General features: G+C 41.3%; 1 protein-coding gene across 1 annotated transcript in view; it reads right to left on the bottom strand.

Annotated features, from left to right (window-relative positions):
• The window catches only part of PIP4K2A (phosphatidylinositol-5-phosphate 4-kinase type 2 alpha), a 121,166-nt gene extending 101,564 nt beyond the window's left edge, over positions 1 to 19,602 (bottom strand). The window contains exon 1 of the mRNA XM_064505942.1: positions 19,177 to 19,602. Within this exon, the coding sequence (XP_064362012.1) occupies positions 19,177 to 19,317 (141 nt within the window). The 5' untranslated portion in view covers positions 19,318 to 19,602. The remainder of the gene's footprint in view (positions 1 to 19,176) is intronic.
• Positions 19,603 to 21,391: the final 1,789 nt, after the last annotated feature.

The following is a 21,391-nucleotide window of genomic DNA, read 5'->3' as shown; positions in this document are numbered from 1 at the left end:
CATTGATGTTTCAGCCCCTGCCACACTTAGCATATAGGAGATCCATGTCATGAAGCTTCTGTATGCCACTGAGCATTAAAATAGTATTTTAAGTAAAATATTAATACTTAGAAAAAACATGCATTTTAACACATATAAAAAGATGAAGATCAGGACTCACTGGCCATAGTTAAATTCAATCAAAATACACATGCTCCATTAGCACCTGGAAGTTTTCCAGAAGCCTCCTGTGTCCTTGGCTGCATGCCAAGAGAGCTGACTGTATTCAAGTCCACTGAAATTACAATGTTGTATTTGAACACACCAGTCCCTACTTTTGGTACAGTATTTACAATTTTCTTTTGTTGCACATATAAAATGTAGCTACCTAACCACTACTACTACATTTGTACTTTACAGACATATGCAGATAGATACACCTAATGTCACCTAAATTTCAAACATTTAGCACATTTTGCAAAGCTGCTACTAACCATTACACTTCCAAGCTTCTTGAACCATAGAAAAATAAGGCACTAGTCAAACCTAACATAAACTTATTATAGCTAGCATCCAAGATTTTAACAGGTATGAAATATCACCTACGGAAAATGAATGAAAGCTCTCAGGAAATTCATAAACAGGTATTTCCTGGATTAGCTACCGCTTTCTACAAGAATGCCAAGGCCCAGCACCAGAATTCTCCAAGAGCCTCATTCAAGTTTCTTGCTTGTCAGAGTCAGGACATGCACTAAGACAGAGCTGCTCCCATATCATCGCACAGGAAACAGCAGAAGGAGGAGGAAGTGTTGAAACTAATCAAAATAACTGAAAGTCCTTATGATGCAGCATCAGAATGAGATAAGCTAGCTCAACCACATCCTGAGAAAGTTGCTGAGTGTTACATCTTCCTGTGCATGTAGTTAAAATTCTCTCTGGAGACCTTCAGATGCTAGTATTTTATTAATCTAAGATATCAGAGAACATCCAGGATATGAAAGAAAAAAAAATCTAGAGGTAGACAGCTCTGACTCAAACAACTTGCAAAAACAGTGGTAGACAGGGAAGTTAATTCTGGCAGTTCTTGACTTTAGCAACTTTGAAGTCTCAGGATTTGATATTTTCAAAAAGTTTAGTTGTGTGCATGTATGTGCACTTTCACATTTCTCCATTTTTTTTTAAGCAGCCTGCTGAAAACATCTTAGTAACAACAACTGCTTCTCTGAACTGAGCAGACTCAGTGGTTTGGTCCTCTCAAAGACCATTGACCATTTGCAAGTGGTTTGGCAATGCCATGATCAAGGAGGGCAAGCGACATCAAATCTTGCTAATGGATTAGTTTTGTTTTCAGTATTGGAAGACAGACCGATATTCAGTAGTAACATCCGTAACTGCCTCACAAACTTGACACTTGATTACATGTGGCAGCAGGATCCTTGTATTCCTCTATTCTGTCCCCAGAAACAAAGAGAAAATATGCCACACAGTCTATTTTCCTTCCGCAACAAGGGAGGAATATCCTGGAGGATATTATAGATTTTCAGGTAATGCATGTACATGCTTGCACATGATCACATGGATGCTCTGTAAAAGTCCATGTTATTAACCAGAAAAATCAGATATGTTTTATATCAAGTGATGTTGTAAAGTAATCATCAAAACCAAATTCAAAGCAGTGTAACTGCAGCTTCAGTTAAAGAAAAGAGGAACCCATGGGAACACATAAGCAGTATTTCTTATCTACTGTAGGCTAAGACTGATCCAAAGACAATCAATAACAGAATTAAGAGAATTACTCTCTCAGAAGAGAGTAGACCTCTCCATACAAGGTTAGACTAAGATATCTCGCTGGAAGTAAATAGGGAGAAGAGGGAAAAAGGCAAACACGTAGCAATGTTTCCCCAGTATTTTCCCAGCCTTCAACAATTTGCAGCACAAAACTTCGAGTCAGAGGTGCTATCCACAGCAAACAAGAGGACTTCTTTTTTTCAGCTGCCTAGGTGGCAGCAAAGCCACTTGGTCCCTGCTTTAAACAGCAGGAGAGGAGGAAAAGGTGGGGGAGGGGGGGAGGAGGAGGAAGAGAGAACACTGCATAATCTGGAACTGTTAGATGGGTAAGTCTCATGTGGAGTTAATTCAACCTCCAAGAATTCACTAGCCAAATTAAGACTTGCTGTTGTTAAAGAAAAATAAACTAGAGCATTCATACAAAGCGGATGCATTGCAACTCATGCATAGTCTAGAATCTGGGGCTGAAAGTATGCTAGTGCTTAAGTATTGACAAGGATCAGGTTTGATGTAAGGGAGCCTAGCAGTGTAAGAAAATGAAAATACTCTTTGCCAGAATAACTACTTGAAACACAAAAGACTTGACCACACAACACAACACAGTCCTACAGTGTTAACTTTTCTCATCTTTTCCTCTGGCTGCAGATCCACAGCAGCCTAAGTCAACCTGAATGCCAGGTCCTGCACTCCTACACTGCCTGGCATTTGACAGCCCTTTGGTTGAGCTGAGTTAGTGAAGACTGACCTGACAGGAAGAAGATAAATGGAGACAGGACCGTAGCAGCCAGCAGTTAGATCAGCTCAGGCTGCCGTTTTACAGCCTTTTGCTTCATGGCTGAGCTGAATTAAATGTCCTGCTGCTTGGCAAGTGGGAACAGTCTCACTTCCTCCTCTCCTCCTCCCCTCTCTGTACCATCCCCATCTGATCACAAAGCAAGCTGACTCAACCCACCAACCCAGGGGAAAAAAAAAAAGAACAAAAAGCAAAAGCCAAAAATCGGATTTTTCTGCCAGATGGGTTTCTGGTCTTTTAGCAAGCTTCATTGATTTACTGGGTGATCAGACAAATACTAGAGCCAGCATAATGGGCAGTAGTAACCGGGCCTCTTTTTAAGAGCACCACAGTCTCAGTTGAGAAGGGCTTGTCCAGAATTTTTATTCTTTTACCTTATACCACAGGTAGTGCTGTTATCTGCTGCAGTTTGCCTGTACTGACTGGACCAGTTTAGCAGAAAGCCTGCATAAAAAAAGATTAGCTACAAAAAGGTCACTCAGGAGATAAGCCACTCGAATCTGAAGCACAACTTACTAGAGTGGCAGGGAGAATAGATTTATGTCAGTCTGAACAGACATACAAGTTAAAATGGTGTGTTGAACAGTCTAGATGTAGAAGACAAGTTTTCTAGTAAGCAAATCAATTAGTATATATACACCATATAAAACATGTATCAGTGCACTGCAGCTGCACAGGAAAATTTGTATTACTTCAACCAAAGTCCTCTTACATTTCTGCCCATGTAAGTTACATGTGTTTGCGTAAGACTATTAGAGAAATGCTATTATGAGAGTTTGCAAGTATCCTCTATATGAATGAAGTTAAAATTGAAAAGAGTGAGGCTGAAATTACACAAGATACTAAACCAAACTAACAGCTTGCTCCCATTGCAAGGGGGAAGGACTCATCTCCCAGCTACTCCTAGCACCCAGCCATGCAATTCTGTCCATTCCTTTTGTACTGGCTCTGGAACTTGCCAGATCCCACCAGAAGCCAATTGCTCAATTTCCTAAACCCCCTTGCCAAAGGATATTTTTCCTTATGAATTAGTAAGTTAAACAGCTCAGCCAAGGGTACCATTTTTTATATGAAATAAGGAAGGAAAGAACTGGACTAAGACCAACAAACCCTGCTGTTGAAAGGAGTTAAGAGCAAAGTTACACAAGACAACTGAACCGCAAGTTAAAGATATCCATTCTGAGACTCCTATTGAGAAATCAGCATATACTCAGATTCCCTCAACAATTATAAATGCATACAAGCTAATACAGCATTATCTATTTGGCAAACAGTTACCTCTTTTCCCACAAGTAATGCTTTGTGCTTACTCTAAGATACAATCCCTGGCTGGAATGGGACACAGCAACAGAACTGTTGAAGCATGGAAGAAAAAAAAATAATCCTTTTCTGTAAAGACGACCTTCCACCTTACACACTGCCAAGGAGTCTCTCATCAAAACACTAACTGGAAAAACAAAAAAACAAAAAAGTATTCTCCAGTTTCTTGACAAAGATGCAGAACAGTTTGTTGAGGTTTCGGTACTACTCACTGCACATAAAATGCAGCATTAAATGCTGAATACTGCATTTAAGATGGATTAAGTTTAATACATTAATTTCCAGATTTAACAATGGGCAACAGTGACACCAACCTAAACCCATTGTGACAAATGAGAAGTGTTTCCAGGATTTAAGAAAATTGCTGTGTATTTGGACTATCTGTATTCCAAAGAGTTAAAAAAAAAAAAAATCCCCCACAAAGATTGCACCTTCTTTTATATGCTCATTGGTTAGCATTTACAACAAAGAAAGAAAAAAATCTGAAAAACAATTACACTAAGAGGCTGATTTTTAACTGGAAATATCAGAGTCACTGCATTTTATTGCTTCTTTTCATGACACAAAGTACAAGCATAATTAAATGTTAAGAAGGGTGAAACTAATTAACAAGATACTTGATCAGATAGAATTTGTCTTTTGTTTCTAGAGGACAAGCAGCTCAAAATGTCTTGTTAGGGTAAGTCTGTCTGTAAAGCCTAAAACAGCAGAAATACGTAGAAACATTTTTAAAAAGCCGCTGATATTAAGAAATTTCAACTTTTCTTCATAGCTCATCCTGTAACTCATCATCCAAATTAACACTTTCCAGGTTTTGAAAACACTAGCCTCTATGCAAGGAAGAAACTATTACATCCCAGAACAACTAGAGGGGACTGTTTCACAGCTGGCTCAGGCCGAGGCTAGTGCAGAGAAGAATAACACAGCCTGCACTCTCATGTGCTTTTGCCCCCTGTGTGCTAATACTAGCACTTAAAAGACCATGAGGGGAAGTAAGTCAATGTGCTACTTAAACAAAAAAGACTCACATCCCGTATCTGTCCTCCCTCTGCCCCTGCTGCCCCGCCCCCACCCCTTTTTCACCCAAGGTTAGTTTCCTGCTGGCCCACAGGTGCCCTGGCTGCCTGCGCGAGCACCCTCCTGCTGCTGCTGGCAGAAGGGCTCTCCCACACCTGGGAGAACTCATGCAAAGGTTCAGGCAGGACCATCCCTTTGGGCTGCAGTTCAGTTACATCAGCTCACTCTGACTGTGAAGCCATACCTGTACTTAATAAATGAAGCCAGAAATCTGAGAAGCATAAATCTGTCCCCAGAACATGTAAGCTCCCCTGCAGCCCCCTTGTCCTTGAACACACTCCTCTCCCCTCTTCAGTGGGGACAGGGAAGATGCAGAACTAGCTTTAGAGTTTGGAGATCTTTGACAGTGGAGTGATCATACTGAAGCTTTATTGTCTTCACATTACCCGTTTTGTGCTTCCTGAACTTAAACACCTTGGGTGGGTGGGTGTTCCATAGCATTAGAATTCACAGTGACATTTTCCTTGTCTTTTCTGTAAAAGGTGTGTATATTCACACACGAAATATGTGCTATTTCTAAAAAAGCAGTGCAACTATTCTGCAACCACAGCCTGGAGAGTTAATGATGATAAATGATGTTCCGGAGAATGGTTATTGGTCATTAGCTTAACTCAGCCTCTAAGTAACTTCATTTTTTTGTTTATTTCTTTCACATTTTGCATAGGAATTATCTTTCCAAAATTTCAGACATCCACCCAGTAAGCATCTCCACCTGATTCTGCCTATAAACTAAGCCAATCTGACTACCCTAGGTGCAGAGATCTGTTTAGGTTATGTACACCACCTAGTAAAACAAATCTACCACTGCTTCATTTAATATGCCTTTACAATGGAGTTGCAAAGCTGTCTACTCAGAGGGAGCTGTGCAAGAAGTAGCTCATTCAACAACGAATCCTGCCAGCTCTACCAGGAGTTCCAACCAAGTTGTTCTCCAGAGCACTTTCCTACTTACATTACCTAAGCAGAAATAGGCAAGTGGACAGGAACTTGAAGCTTTAGAAGGCACTTGACAAAGCGATAGGCTAATCAGGCAGACCATCAGCTGTTCTGTCCTAGAGGATACCATAAAATTCAACAATACCAGCCTTCTGACTAGTATATTTCTAGAAAATTTTGCAAGCTACCCTCAATTACGCACTGAAGTGCCATGACTCATCATATTGTTCACTTTATATTCCAACAGTCTAAAAGCTGAGCATTTTTATTCCTGTTTTGTAAGGCTTGTTCAGAAAAGGTCTCTGAAGTTTTAGTTTTTAGGAGCAGTTATGACGAAACAATCCCAAACAACATTAAATATGGAGGGTGACACTGTAGGCCTTTATCCACCCTTCCACAAGTTTTAAGACATTAGATGTATCTGAAAGCCCATCTAATACTGGAAGTTAGTTTTATAAAAGATATGCATGTTTTTAAAAGCATGACAGGGTTTAGCTGTCCAGAACTAAATGCATTTCAGCAACCAAGAAATCATTTTCATAAACTATCCTACATGGCTACACCTTGCAGAATTATATTTAAAATATCTGGCACATCACATACATGAGGAGGAAAAACATGACTACGCAGACAATTATTATCAGCCCATTTTTCAATCTAGTATCAAAAAAAGGGGTACATGTGAATCATGGGGCAAAGTTTCAGGTATATTTTGTAGTACCTGGAAAGCTATGTATTTGTGTTCCTTAGCAATTCTGCACATCACAGCCCAGTTGAAGTAGTGTACAAAATCATACACACAAAGCATTTCCTGCTCTTCACAAACTTTGAAAGCTCCTTGTGAATAGAAGCTACCTACAATTTCATCTGACAGCATTGTTTTACATTCTTCATTTATAGACTTCTGGCCTGGGGGGGTCTTATGATACTTAAAGTCCTAATTCTCTCCCAGAATCTTCGTTTTTTTCTTTTTAACCATGTTGTAGTTCACCTTATTGGTTATACCAATATAATATACACATTCCCAATGCATACCAATATGACTCATATATACAACACTAACTGACATTCCACAAAAGTGGTAAAAACAATATTACCCAAAGCAGCACTAAAACAGATGCAATATCAAATTTCATTTGAGGCAAACTATAGTTACTTTTCTGTCCAGTGGAACTGGATTAAAAAAATAGGAAAGCTCTCATCAACAATTCTAAAGATATGAATTAGCGGAAAAAAAATTAGTGAAGATTTGTGTTTGTGCTGGAAGATTTGCTTGCTCTGGGTATGGTATTACATAGCGATCAGCCTTTAACCAACATGTCAATACCCATGCAAATAACATGCAAAACAAAGAGTGGTGGAAGACGACAGCTAAAGCAGAGAATTTTGATTCTCAAGACCAACTCCTATAGAATCCCTGCCTCACGTGTCATCTATGGTATCTATGGAATATCTAAGCAGATCTTCTACAAGACAAAAATACATCTACACAAGCAGATAGCTAAGATACATTAAGATTATACCCTCTCCCTAATTTCTATTTATAAGCCCAGCTCACTTAAACAGTCCAGCTCAAACAACTCTTCTTTTCATAACAGTCTAATGACAACTTTCATTTCTAAAAGCCTGCTTTCTCTCTTCCCTTTGCACTGGCCTAAAAATTACCTCTCTTCATACATTTTGCCTGATAAGCAATGTTTTTCTTCAGATGACAACATTCTTTAGGACCTTTACTATAGCACATGAAAAATACTTAAAGCTTTCTTCAAAGTATTTGAACTATGAAGTTATTAAGCTGCCAAAATTTAAACATACCTTGGTAGAAATGGAGGGGAAAGAGGGAGGTGACATGCAACAGTAACTTATGAGGAAAAAAAAACCTCATTTGATCGACTGAGGAATTGAACCCCAAAAACAGTGGGGGTGAGGGGGGAGGAAGGCACAAGACTAAGCTAGTGCTAAGCTAGGAACATGACAAACCAATTCAGAGCTCAGACTAATTTGTCAGCTAGGACAGTCATGGTAAGTAATGGAGTATATATAGCTCAATGATTATGCTTTACTGTCTCAGTTCTCTGTTATTTCTTCCACCTACTTAAAGATGTAGTATTAAACTTCTTTCAAGCAAACCATGTCAGCTAGCATAAGTATTTGAGCCAGTTTTCAGCAGCAGATGAAGAAAAGCAGGGAAGCCTTTGCAGTAAAGAAAAAAAATTGATTAAAAGCTATACAAGTTCTATCTTGAGAATTCTACCCAACCAAATCTACATTTATCCTGTAACTAAGGGCCTAGGCAATTTTCATTTAAACAGTGCCTGCCATTTCAGAAAAAAAGTTAGATTAATTTCCCAAGTTAACTCTTTTTGAAGGCTTTGATCAGGAAGCCCAAGCTTCATGTAACAAATCAAAAACCATTTGTTTTGAGGATTAGGCTACATGTTAAGAGCATATAAATTAGACACAGAAGGTCCAGTTTCCTTTTGTTTTTGATTAGCAAGAAGCTTAGATTTGTCAGAATGAGATTGACTGAAGAGCAAACAATACTTCAAACAGTACTGAAATGCTGGTTATAAGTTTGTAAGTGATAATTTTCTGGCTGATCTTTTCAGTTCAGAAAGGGGTCCTATGTCCCCCTAAATAAAAACAAGGAAGTTATTTCAGCTTAACATGTTACTTCCCACCAGCCAAGTACAAGGAAGTACATGCCCTTGGTCAATTCCACTGCAAGCAGTAAAGCACATTGGCTTAAACCAGCACATTTTAACCCTGCTTTGCAAACTAACTCATGCATGTTGCCTTAAACCACAAAGGCCATTTTGGAATGACTGTTTTAGTCTTGCTATTGAGGCAAAGATATGCACATAGCTACAGCTGCTTAAGCAACCGAATTAATGCTTGCCAGCTAACCACATTTCTATACCTGTAGAATCCTTCTATTCTTAATTAAACAGCATTTCTACCGCATACTTTTGTTCAGCATTGTGCTGCCACAAGAATAGCAAGGTATCTTAGGACAAAGTCAAAGAACAGGAATTTTTTTCCTGCCTCTAATAACTCTTAAGACATGCAGATAAACTAGCATTTTTACCTACCAAGTAACATAACACAAGGATGGCTTATGCAGTTCAGCAGCATAAGGACATACTCAAACTACCTGTCATTACATACATTCTAAAATAGTTAGAAATAGGGTTTTCCAGGAAAGAACAGTCTTCACATTTTGAAGGGCTTTTATCATCAAGTGGACAAGACCTGAGACAGAATATCACTCCCCATTAGTTAGCAAGAAAAAGCCTGTTTTAAGAGTCACAGCACACATTGCCATGGACATTATCCTTCAAAGGGCAGAACTCATTCAAATGAATGACACTGCTGGCCAAAAGCTCTGTAACCTGCATTCTAAGAACCTTTTGTCCATTTCTCTATAGTTGCAGTGAGTTCCTGATAGAGCAATTTCTCCATCTGTTGTTTTGGTCTTAGCTGAGTCAACAATCAAATATATGTACTTGTCAACATGCACTAAGACTAAGACTTTGTTTCTGTAAATTATTTTTTCCCCCAGTTTGTAGAAGACGAGTGGTAACATCTAGGAGGCTTTTTTTGTTTGATTGGTCCTGTCCGCTATGCAAGAACAGGAAAAGCCTGGCTGTTTTACTGGTCACAGATTAGTAACAAACTGCAAGTAAAGAATCAGCTAGACCGAGAAATCACCACTCTGATTATGATTAAGACCAAAAAGAACAATTACACTAGAAAAAGCTCTTCAGTTCTCCTATACTAACCTACCATCACAAGAGGGGAGAAGACGCGAGTAAAGCAGAAGTAGCAAGACCCCAATTTACATCAGCCACAAACTGCTCTCTGAAAAGGGTGGTGCTAAGCTACAGCACTTCAGCGAGTCTTTCTGATACCACATTTCAGTTTGAATGAGTCATTTCTTAGTCCTCCAATAAGAAATTTGTGGTGCTTGTGGAGAAGGTTGCCTATGGGCTTTTCCAGTGAAGTCAGCTGGTTTAAGACTGCTGTCTTTCCCAGAAGGACAACCAACTATTTTGAATAGCCAATTGAGACCAAATAGGTTGAATAAATACTTCAAGGTCTTACTGTAAAAATAAAATTATTTCAACTCTGAGTTTTTAAACATTACTTGGACCAGGCAGCATCAAATATGTATTTTATGCTTATATTTTATATTTTCATGTCAACTGAATCTACCCACTTTTGTGCAGCTACAGGCAACTATAACATATCAGATTTGCAGGCAATAGGATAAAATGCCCTGAAAATTACACACTTAAACATTTCTCCAAATTCCTGTCTAGAAGTTATTTTGTTATAATCATCTAGAGCCCAACCCATGATGGGGCCACACTATAGCAGAATACCAACAAACAGTCCCTATTTACACGCAACTTGAAACGCAAGTGCGAGAGAGAAAACAAGTACACAGAACAGACAGAAGCAGAACCAGTAACATTGCAATGTTGGCACCAATGGCACTAAACATTTCTGGTACCCAAAGCAGACCTAAAGCAAGGGTCTACAAAACACTGGGTGACATGAGCAAAACAGCTTCAAAACTACCTTGTAACAGGACATACCTCCCACACATGAAGGACACTGTAGTAGAATTATTAGCTTAGTAGCAGAGTTATGGAGGCTTGGCATCACAAGCTAATCAGGTACTGCTCAGTTTCAGTTCTGTATGATAAATTCTTACTAAGCTGCTTTGTTTTGACCGGTCTTAGGCTAACCAAGTTGGGTATTTTCCTTTCCTCCAAGTGGGGTTGGGGGGATATGTGGGTGGGGGTGATGGCTACAGCTACAGGCTTGATATCCCACAAGAGAACACTTCAGGTCTTCCAAATGTTGGCATTTACATCTAAAAGTAACTTCAAAAATTGCATCCCCTAGGAAGCCACTGCAGCTTATCTGAAGACATCTACCCTCTTCCGTGGTGGGCAAATTAAAAGATCACATTTCAGAATGTTGCATAAGACCAAGACTGAAAAGATGATAAAATAAAGCAATATAAGACACTGACAGCTATATTATAGACAGTTACATCTCTTAAAAATTACGTGACTATTTAAAAAGGTTTAAAAAATTCAGAAAGTTCTCCATGTTGAGAGGTACAGAACCCATGGTAAAAATATTTGTGTAGAAAATCTCACTGTGGACAACAGTATAACCCCAAGCTACCAAGTAAGAAATTGAACTGTAGATATGAAATCACTAGTCAATTAAACAATACAAACTCAAGCTAACTTGGAGCCCCTCCGATTGTCTTAAACAACTAGGAAAGCGCACCTGAAAATTAGTGAGGCCAGCCTCTCCTCTCCACTATCCCCACAGAGTGGTTGTGACTCTTTTTTAAGCTAGGACAGTTACTTTTGGATTCGACCTACTGTAGTTTAAGAAAACTACACTACTCACTCTTTTGTGGTATTACTTTTTCCTCTAGTGCATCTCCCCAGATGAACTCACCAGAGGATCAGATCAGTGCCAGAAAAAGAGCAGAAACAAATACAGCAGCCCTAGCTTTGGCTGGCTTAAGTATTACGGAGCTTGTGGTTTAACTAACCTTATGCTAGCATAAATTGGCACTTCCTCTCAAAGAGGCTATTTTGCCCAACCTTTTCTGCATACTCTTGCACCAATTTCACATTCCTTGTGCTGGCACAGCTGTTTGCATGGTTGGACAATGAACTTCAGTGAATTATGGTCCATCTAACATTTTTCAAGATATATTATTTTGCTGGATTGTTAGTTTGGAACTGGGTAGTTACTGATACAGAAAACATATATGGCTGAGCTTGTTAATCAGGAAAACTGGAACAGCAAAGACTTGACAGATAAGATGCAAACACAGGAATAGCAGGATTATGTGAGAGAAGAGACAGAACATAACTGTGAGACACCACGATGGGACCAGCAAAAGCAAAAGATTAAGCCTGTCAGCCTGCAAGATGGTTCTGTAAGTCTAGCCCTACTGAGGAGATTCTTTGTTTTCCTAATAATGCCACATACGTTAATTTTTTGTTTTCTTTTAGAATCTAAAAGGATCATGCAAGCATGCACAGCTGTGTTAAGAATATTAAGGTTGCCTTGGGAACTTAAAATATGCAAAAGCGCTGGATTAGACTAATCACTTTTTCTTGTGCATGAGGTAGTTGTTCACTAAGTCTCATGGCGGGAGGGGGGGTGGGGAAAAACGCACTCCAAAAGTTGCGTGGCCATGTTTTTACTGCAAACTATTCAAACTTACTCTTTGAAGTGAAAGCTAATATTTCCATTTCAGTTTTGTGACATTCATCACTACAGCATTCAGTTACTTCAAACAATTTTCAGAATACCCCAGTTAAGCAATCATTCTGCACAAAACTAATTAACTTACTATAGAACAAGCCAGGCTGTAGAAGGATAAGACAGATGTTCACATAGCAAACCAGATGCAAGAAGTTACTGTCTCAATTATTCAAAGCTAACTCATTTCACTACATACCTGGATGTAGACCATCAAAACTAATGAGGTTTGTCATTACCATCCCATAGCTGAGGCAGCAATTTCTTAGACTGCTTCAGCTATTTTGCAAAGTAATATCTATTTTACCCACAATGAAAAGGGAAGAAAAGAGATCAGGATTTTTGATAGATATCAAAATAGCAAGCATCAAATATAAAAAGCTGAAAAACACAGAAATAGGATTTAGGAGTAAACATAAAATAATTCATACTGGAGTCAATTACCTACAATAGCACTCAATCATTTAAGAGCCAGAAGAAAATAAAGAGTGATCCGTACCTCTTTCAAGACTTTAAAACCTCATAGTTCAACAACAACAGACTAAGCCTTCTACAAGTCAAGATATCTTTAAGCAATGTGACTACAACTCTGAGCTTTCAGCTCTGACAGGAATAAACTGAAGACCAGCAAATAACAGGCAGTTTCACCTTACTCTAAAGTATCATGAACTTGCATAATTTACAGATAGCCTGTGGAACTCTGTGGCAGGAGATGTATTCAAGGAAGAGCAAAAAATGGACTAGACAGCAGGAACTGCATGATGGGGCAAGTCAGTTGTATTAAAGTTCGTCACCATAAAAGTATAGGAGGAAAATAAACATCTATCAGTCTCTAGCCAGCAGGCACAATGGTGCAGGATACTCAAATGATGAATAAGTTAGGTTGGCTAAACAAATTTGTTTTGTTCATTTGTGCTGCTGAACACTGTCCAGTGCTCCAGTGTTGTGGTTAATGAAATTCAATTTCAAAAATATATAGGCAAAACCCCCCAGCCTTTGTACTATCTCATTTCGTAGATGGGAGAAAACTACAGAAAGTAGCTTTGAAACCACTGTTAGATCTATTTTCATAGCTCTTCCTGTCTTTTCCCTATCAGAAGCTTTGTATGTTCCCCTTTCAATAGTTCAGAGAAAGACGCTCACATGAAACACCACTCCCATTTTGTTTCTTGTAGGAACACATACTACCATCACAATAAACATTTACAATTTGTATTTTTACTAGAATCTGTCCACTTGGACACAAAAGCAATATGAAATTAATTTTTACAGCCCATTGTAGAAATTAATTTCTACAGCCCTCCCTCCCCAAAGAGCCCTTTAAGTTCTTAATATGTAGCTTTTCTACTTCCTCCTATAAACAAACATCAGGGCTGAACACAAAGATGATTTTTAAGTAGTTTTAATTGCTTTATTATCTGCTTTTCTATAATCAATGCTTTTTAGTGTTCTTTCTTTCAGCTTCTTAGAAAGAGCCTTCTCTCTACTACCATCTACACTACACAATCATTAAGGAGCTCTTTCAAGTCCACACTTAACACATTTTGATTTCACTCAGAAATATCAATAATTTTATTTTACTTTGTCTCACTCATTTTGAAAAGCCACTATTAGAGCACAACTGCTGTAGCGATGTTCTGTGTTAATGTAAATACTAGTAACAGTTGACAATACAACTGATGACTGGTCCTGCCCTTCTCAGATAGTTTCCAACCACCCTGTTTTGCTGACAACAGCTAATGCCATGAGTCAACATTGTAGACTCATTATGATTAAACATGTATCAAATATGGGCCCAGAAGGAATCAACTCCTGTAACTTATGAAGATACATTGTTCATAGTGTTTTGTGGTGGTGGTGAAGGAAACTGATCATAAACATAAACCAATAGTTTTTAATCTGAGAGGGCATAACTTATCTTCTAATCAGTTTAGTTAGCATCTTTTCAGTGATTTACCTAACAAGCTCCTTTCAGTGTCATTTTCCTAAATGTAAAGTTTTTCAGGATAGGAAGGCTCTTAAGAGAGAAGATAGATAGGTCAGAACTAGGAAATATTATTTGTGCCTCGAACTAAGAGGATATGCATTTACTTAACCAGCTCTCTGCTGTCCTATTAAAACATAAGGACAAGCATGAATAAGGGAGCTATTTTTGTGTATTTTTCTGGATAAAAGTTTGCAATGGGAAAGACAAGTGTGCTAATACAAGTTGATTCTGAACTAGCTGGAGGAAAAAAAAAAAAAAAAACAAACCCTGAAAACTGATAAGAACACACAGATTTTATACCTCTGTAGAAATATAAGAGCTTTCCTAATGTGATCAAATATATCCAAATATATCCTAATATATATATAACAGGGAAAAAAGCTGTATTTACTAATCACACTATTTCCCCCCCCCCCCCTCATTTCTAGCTATAATGGTAACTGAATCCAGGAGTTACACTGGCAGGTAGAAGAGCTCCACAGCTTTCACTCCTTTTATTTATTATCCCTGTGTTGTTCCACTTTTGTTAAAAAGATCAAGCCAGATTACAGCTGGGAGTGCAACAGCAGCATCAGGCTCACAGCGCCTCATATAAGCAGTTGAAGGAGGTTTTTGAGTTTATAATCTCTTGAATTCTTCACCCACATAAGATGCATGCTTTTTGAAGTATTCTACAAACAAGTTGGAAAAAAAACAACAACAAAAAGGTCACTTGATTCATGCGTTGTTATTGTTTCACTCACTCACTAGGCAGCAAGTGCCACTGAAAAGTCAGGTACTGATAAATTTTTAGATCAGCTTGTAATCACCCAAGAAACAGATGGCGATTACAGATTTTAGAGGCCAAGCTGTCTGGATTTTTTTTTTTTTTTTTTTTTTAAAAAAGTCTATAGTGTGCTCAAGAACTGCATTGGGGAGTCATTCCCTCCTTCTAAATTTAAGAACTGATGCATTAGGTGAGGTCCATTCTTTATCTCAACATACTTGCCAAAAAACAAAACAAAACCTCCACACTTCTATTACTTACCTTCTGCATTCTTGGATGATATTTTGAAGGACCAAGCCTACTCCTCTACACAGTCTGAGCTTTACTAACAAACTTCTAACAGACACAGGCTATTAACTGGGACTGAACAGACTCATTATCTATGTAAACTCACCTGGGGCAATTAGTAATAGTAATAATCAGTAAAACCTGACCATGTACTCTTGCCTTTATTTTTTGGCAGAAAATACAAGGAGAGAAGAATTATTCCCAAAAGCGTTAGATGAAAAATTATTTGCCATCCTCTTTCCCCGGCTTCCTTCCCATAGTTGCTAGAAATCCACCAACAGTGACAATACAGAGGTGAGAATAAGGATGTTATTTACTGTGCCAGTGGTAATTGATTGCTCTGAAAATATAGTTATTGCAATCATGTTACCTAGCTAGAAATATAGCTTTAAGTCACACGAACTGCCGAGTTCAAATATTTGCTTCAGTAGCACAGACTGATTATCTCTGATATATGGTATAAACCGCCCCCCCTAAGATAAGATCAATTCTTAATGATGCAGATGCCTGCAAGATTCAAATACACCAACAGTTAGTCTTTCCTGCTACAGCAGTCATTACAGCACTAGAATTTCATCTAACAAATGGGACACAATTTCTTTCCCTTTCATTTAGCAGAAAGTTTTATTCAGAAGCACATTTGAGCATATCAGGAAACTAGTTTACTGTTTTGAAAATGAGCACACATCATCATCTTAAAAAATCTGGATACTGCTTACATGTTATTTCCCCCTCACATATAGTCAAATTTAATAATACATTTGAAGGGTACTGCCAAGTAGGAATTTGTATTAGATGTCTCTCTACTTCTAACTAGAGAAAATTGAGACCACCAAAAAATTTCCTAATAGCTTGTTATTGCAAAGCTGAGAGAGAGGCTGATCCTTAAGAACTTTAGGTAACAGACACCTCCCTACAGCTATTTTTTCCTCATTAAGAATTTACCCATTTCCTATAAACCCTATTGCAGCTTACACTTGCTAGATTCCCTTTTCTAGGGTCATATTTCCTTCTAGAAGATGACAGCTAAAGAAAATTACAAGAACTGTTCTCTTGCATGGAGTTTCTTCACATAGTCAGTTTAGAATTTGAAAGTCCTCCAAAACTCAACTATGACATATGGTGGTATTCTGCCCCATGCTCAAAAAGTTAAAAAGCCTGGAGAAAAGTCTGCTTTTCTTTTCTATCTTCACCAAGGGCTCTCCTCCATTATATGCCATATTGTGCCAAAAATATGGGAACTGCATCTCAGATTTGGCTTTTCAATATATGTTTATTTCCCAGATCACTTTGTAGGACTCAGACTGTTACTTTCTTGTTAGTTGATATGCACAGCACCGGAAAGCAATCGTCAATAAGTTTTTCAGATGACTACTATGCTCCAAGTTTATTGAATTACTGTCATCATGAACTATGTTTATGCTCATTTCCTAGTCTAACATTTTATGGATTTCTGTTTATTCTGCTAAGAAAATGCAAGTATCCTTAACCCCCACTATTAATCAATCCATGCATGTACTTTGCATTTCTCCCATGAGCAATTCTTATTTGTGATAACAGAGCCTGCTGCAATTAGACTAACTGCTCATTTTCATTTGCTGGACAAATCCAGAAGTGTCTGCACATCAGACATTACATGCCTGAAATGCCTCCACATCAGGCATTGCAAACCAACAGTGTAAGCATCTTTTTTCTAACAGAGGAGCCTGTAACACTTGAATGCTGCATTCTTGGCTAACGAGATATTTACATTTTGATGCATCAGACTGAACCAGAGCACATGAAAAATAAGTTAGAGGAATTTTGCTACAATGGTGCCCAAAGCATTATCCACAATTACACCTTGCAGCAGGGCAAAGAAATCAAAGAACATCTGTAAAGTACATATTGCATATTCAAGCTTACAACCTGAACCTACTTTATTACTAAGCTTTCTCTTTGACCCCCCCATCAGAATTTTAGTTTACCGTTTTCAGTTTAGGGTGCATGAACCAGTTTGCTTCTTTCTTACACTTTGTAATTGGAACAGCTATATACTCCTTAGTAGCATATGAGCTTAGGAGTTACTACAGCATTGTATTCATTACTATTTACTTTGTTATTAGGCACAGTACCACCTAAAGGGCACAGGCCTTTCCTCTGAAAGTAGCGTATTTCCAGAACAAACATTATGTAGCAGCTAGCTGTTGCAACAGGAAGATCTCTATCCCTGTCGGAGAGGTTCTCTTTTCTTCTTCTGCTGTCCCCCAGAGAGACCACTGATAGCTTGCTCACTGTTCAAGACCTAGCTTTACATTATCCATCAGAAGTAGCTTACCCTGTAATTATCAGGTTGCTTACTTTCACTGAATAAACCTATTTTGAAGTTTTTCTATGAAGAATGCTAGTCATTAAGCTCCATCTTTCTCTGTCCCACTAAAGAAGAAGCAGAGAAACTTGTTCATTTAAGCTCAGTTCTGGCAAATAGCATATCATAGACTTCCACAGTTAGAGAATTTTGTTTAGCAGATAAATATCTAGTCTCTTATCAGCTGATGGCACACAATGTCATTAGTTACAACTAATCTACAGGAAACTTTGAAACAAATTTTGTGTCATAATCTTGGATTGACTTCCAGGGCTACCTTAACCAGACTATTTAACCTCTCTAGGACTTCTTTTCTGTCATTGATACCACATTGATATCTACAGCTAAAGTTTTTTGCCCTAAATCATTACTTCAGGTACTGTGTGGCCTCACATGGATCTAAAAGTGATTAGACTTGATGTAGGACTGCAGGTTTTGGGCCAAAACTACTAAAATGTACACAACGAGAAACAAACAGGGTTCAGAGGTGTAGGAAACAGAATGAACACTGAGTTTGATGCCAAGGACTACTTCACCTATTTTATGAAGTTGTCAAAAAAATTGTAGTCTAGAACTGCAAATGACAATTATTCTTAGATGCTCTTAAAAGCGCCAACTGCAAGCAACACTATTAATGTAGAAAACAACATTTGGCGGTACAGACTTTGCACTATCAAGAGACCACTAGCAGTTTTTGGCTCAACTGCCCTGATATCCGATTTTAGGTGATCTTTGGGCTCTACACTTTTAACCTAGCTATTTAAAGATGTAAAGCTGCGACTTGAGCCTCATAATGCCCCAGCCATGTGACACCTTCGTTACTAGGCTCCTAATTTAACACTTGCCAGCAACAGTTCGATGTTGCTGCATCTAGTTAAACCGAAGCCTTTGAAGACACAGCAGCACATCATCTGCAGAGTGATATAGCACTCGGCAAAGGTTGCAATTCTGTTGTAATTCTGCTGTTTTACCACATCAAAAAGCAGCCCTCTTCCCCTCCCCCAAATGCACAAAACCATGGAGACACTTGCTCAAGGAAACTGCACTGAAGACAGTTAAAACTTCAGCAGTTAAGCGCTAATGACGTTCCCCCCCCCCCCCCCCCCAACCGCAGTACGCGTATGCAGCACCGGCGCTGCCTGCTCCCGGGTTTCTGGAGGCGCAGAGCCGAGCGGCGCTCAGCGAGCAGCACCGCGGCTCCCTGGACACCACCCTTAGGCGCTTTGCCGGCTGTTTAACAACCGGCACCGCCGATCAATAGGACGGCGGCTGCCGCTGGCGCTCGGGCCAGGCCGCACCGCTGCTTCGCCGCAGCCGGGCAGCTCTGCGCCCGCGGGGGGCCGGGGCCGGGAGCCCTCCCGGCCGCGCCGCCGCAGGGGCACAAACTTCCCGGGCTCGGACCGCCGCCGCGCCCCGGCACGCGCGTAACGGCGGCGCTGCCCGATCCCCGCCCCCGCCGGCCCGGTGACATTCGCCGCCGCTCGGCGCCGCGCCCCCGCCCCGACCCCCCCCCCGCCTCCGGGGCGGCCGGCGAGCGGCCCCCGCGGCGCCCCGCTCCTCGCGCAGCGTCCCGGCCCCGCGGCGCTTACCGAGTGGTTGACCCCCCACATGAGGACGCTGAGCAGCGGGTCGCTAGCCCGGAACAACTTCACTTTTTGCGCCACGAAGTGCTTTTTCTTGGTCTTGGTTTTACTCGCCATGACGGGCACGATGTTGCTGGGGGCCGCCATGGCGCAGCCGGCGGGGCGGGGGGAAGCTCGGGGCAGAGCAGCGAGGGAGGGAGGGAGGGAGGGAGGGAGGGAGGGAGGGAGAGAAAGAAAGGGGCGAGTCAGCGCCCCAGCCGCGAGGGGAGGAGCGGTCGGGCGGTCGGGCAGGGAGGCGGCGGCGCGAGGGGGCGGCGGGCGGGCGCGCTGCAGTGGGCTGCCGCGCACATCCCGGCCCGGCCGCCTGCGCCGCGCGCTGAAATGGCCCCGCTCGCTCGCTCGCTCGCTCGCTCTCGCGCCGCGGCACCGGCCCCGCCCCCCCCGCGGGGGAGCCGCCACCGCCCGCCACGCGCCGCGCCGCGCCGCGCGCCGCCCCCCCCAGCCGGCGCGGGAACGCGTCGGGCTGTCTGCTCCCGCGGCCCCACTGCGCATGCCCCGTGGTGGGGGCGGGGGGAGGGGGCTCGCGCCTGCGCGCCCGCCGCCGCGAAGTCGGCTCCCTCAGTTCGGCCGCGGCGCCCGGGCCGGGGGCGAGGAGGCTGGAAATGACGGGCGGGTGGGAGAATGGGAGGGGGGTGAGTGCGAAAGGAGACAGAAGAAAAGGGGGTGAGGTGGGGAAGGGCGAGGAAGGAGAGAGGGAGTGCCGGACCGTCCCTGCCTCCGCTGAGGGGAGAGGGGCCGTTGGAACCAGCGCCCTGGAAAAACGGCCGATGCCGAGGCCTAACGCGGTGCCTGGGTGAGAAAGTGTTTCTGCTCCGTGCCGCCCACCCCTATCTCCTTCCTGTCGAGGGGTCTCAACGCTCAAAATTAGTCAACTCTGTTCTCACACTGTTACGTCCAAATGCACTTGGAAACAAAACCTGAGATCTTCTTAATGGCTGTCTAGCTGATCATACACATTGTTACTGTGTGCAGTTTTTGCAATGTTCACTCAAGTTTCCACATTTTTGTCACATCTAGGAATGAGAAGGGCATTCTGCAGTAGAACACTGCCAGCTGTTTCATGACCTGTCTCCAACCTATGAACTGAGATCTATTATTTTTAGTCCGTGTACAGCAAAAACTGAAAACTCAGTTTCCTGGCGACTCCATGCTGAAGTTTCATTGTTCTTTAAAGATATTACAGCCATATAAGCTATGCTCACCTAATCATACCCGAGGGAAAAAACATTTAGAACATTTCATAACTGCCTCCATGACCACAGAGGATGTGGTCAGTGACAGACTGACATCCTGCCAAGGCACATCTGCCCAACTTATGAAGAAATGTTACACACAAAATATACTTTTCTTTATTCTATAATGGAGAACCTTAATGACAACTCCAGTCACTATTCAGAGTCAATATAAACAGACAACACAGTACATATATCTTCTGCACATAAATCATTCATCTTCTGAATTATACAGGCTGACCTGACTGTTGTAGATCTTGCTTTGTTCATTGGCTGATCACTCAGCAAAGTGGGCAGATCTTGAGGGAGCAGTAAGAGCAAGGCTGTTCCATGAGGGTGGATAAACCAGGAGCCAAAGATGACCTCAGTGCACACCATGCCTTCACTGACAGGATACAGCCCCACAGGGCCTGAACACCATAGGCTCAACCAGCTGCTGGTATCAGCATCCACCAAGAGTCCCGGACAAGGTGATGTGATGGACTAGGTCCAGGGTCCATTCACAGAGGCTAGTCAGGAACAAAAGGACCCAGGGGCAGAGATAAAGCTACAACAGAAATACAAGATACAGGAGGCAGCAGGGCCAGAGACAGAACTGGAGAGAAGCTACCTATAACATAGGTCCAAGATGCACCCAGAAGACAGGACTGGAGATAGGTACACCTACATCATAGCTCAGGCAAGGACCTGATCTTAGCCCAGGCCTGAATCTAAGTGGAGCTCCTGGGCCCATGGGCAGAGGGTGTGAGTGGGGGTCCCAGATGAGGCTGTTTAGGGCAATTAAGGTGCACTCAGAACCATGACACAGACTTACACAGGTACTCATAAATTTAGAGACTTGTTGCACTATGTTGAGTGTCTTATCCTCTGTCTCTCTTTGGCATCTGTGATCTCAATAGGAAAGTTATCTATCATGCTGGAATCCAAAT

The sequence above is a fragment of the Dromaius novaehollandiae genome, chromosome 2 (genome assembly GCF_036370855.1).
Source record: "Dromaius novaehollandiae isolate bDroNov1 chromosome 2, bDroNov1.hap1, whole genome shotgun sequence".
Taxonomy (NCBI): Eukaryota; Metazoa; Chordata; class Aves; order Casuariiformes; family Dromaiidae; genus Dromaius; species Dromaius novaehollandiae.
This window is presented reverse-complemented; position numbering and strand designations above follow the sequence as displayed.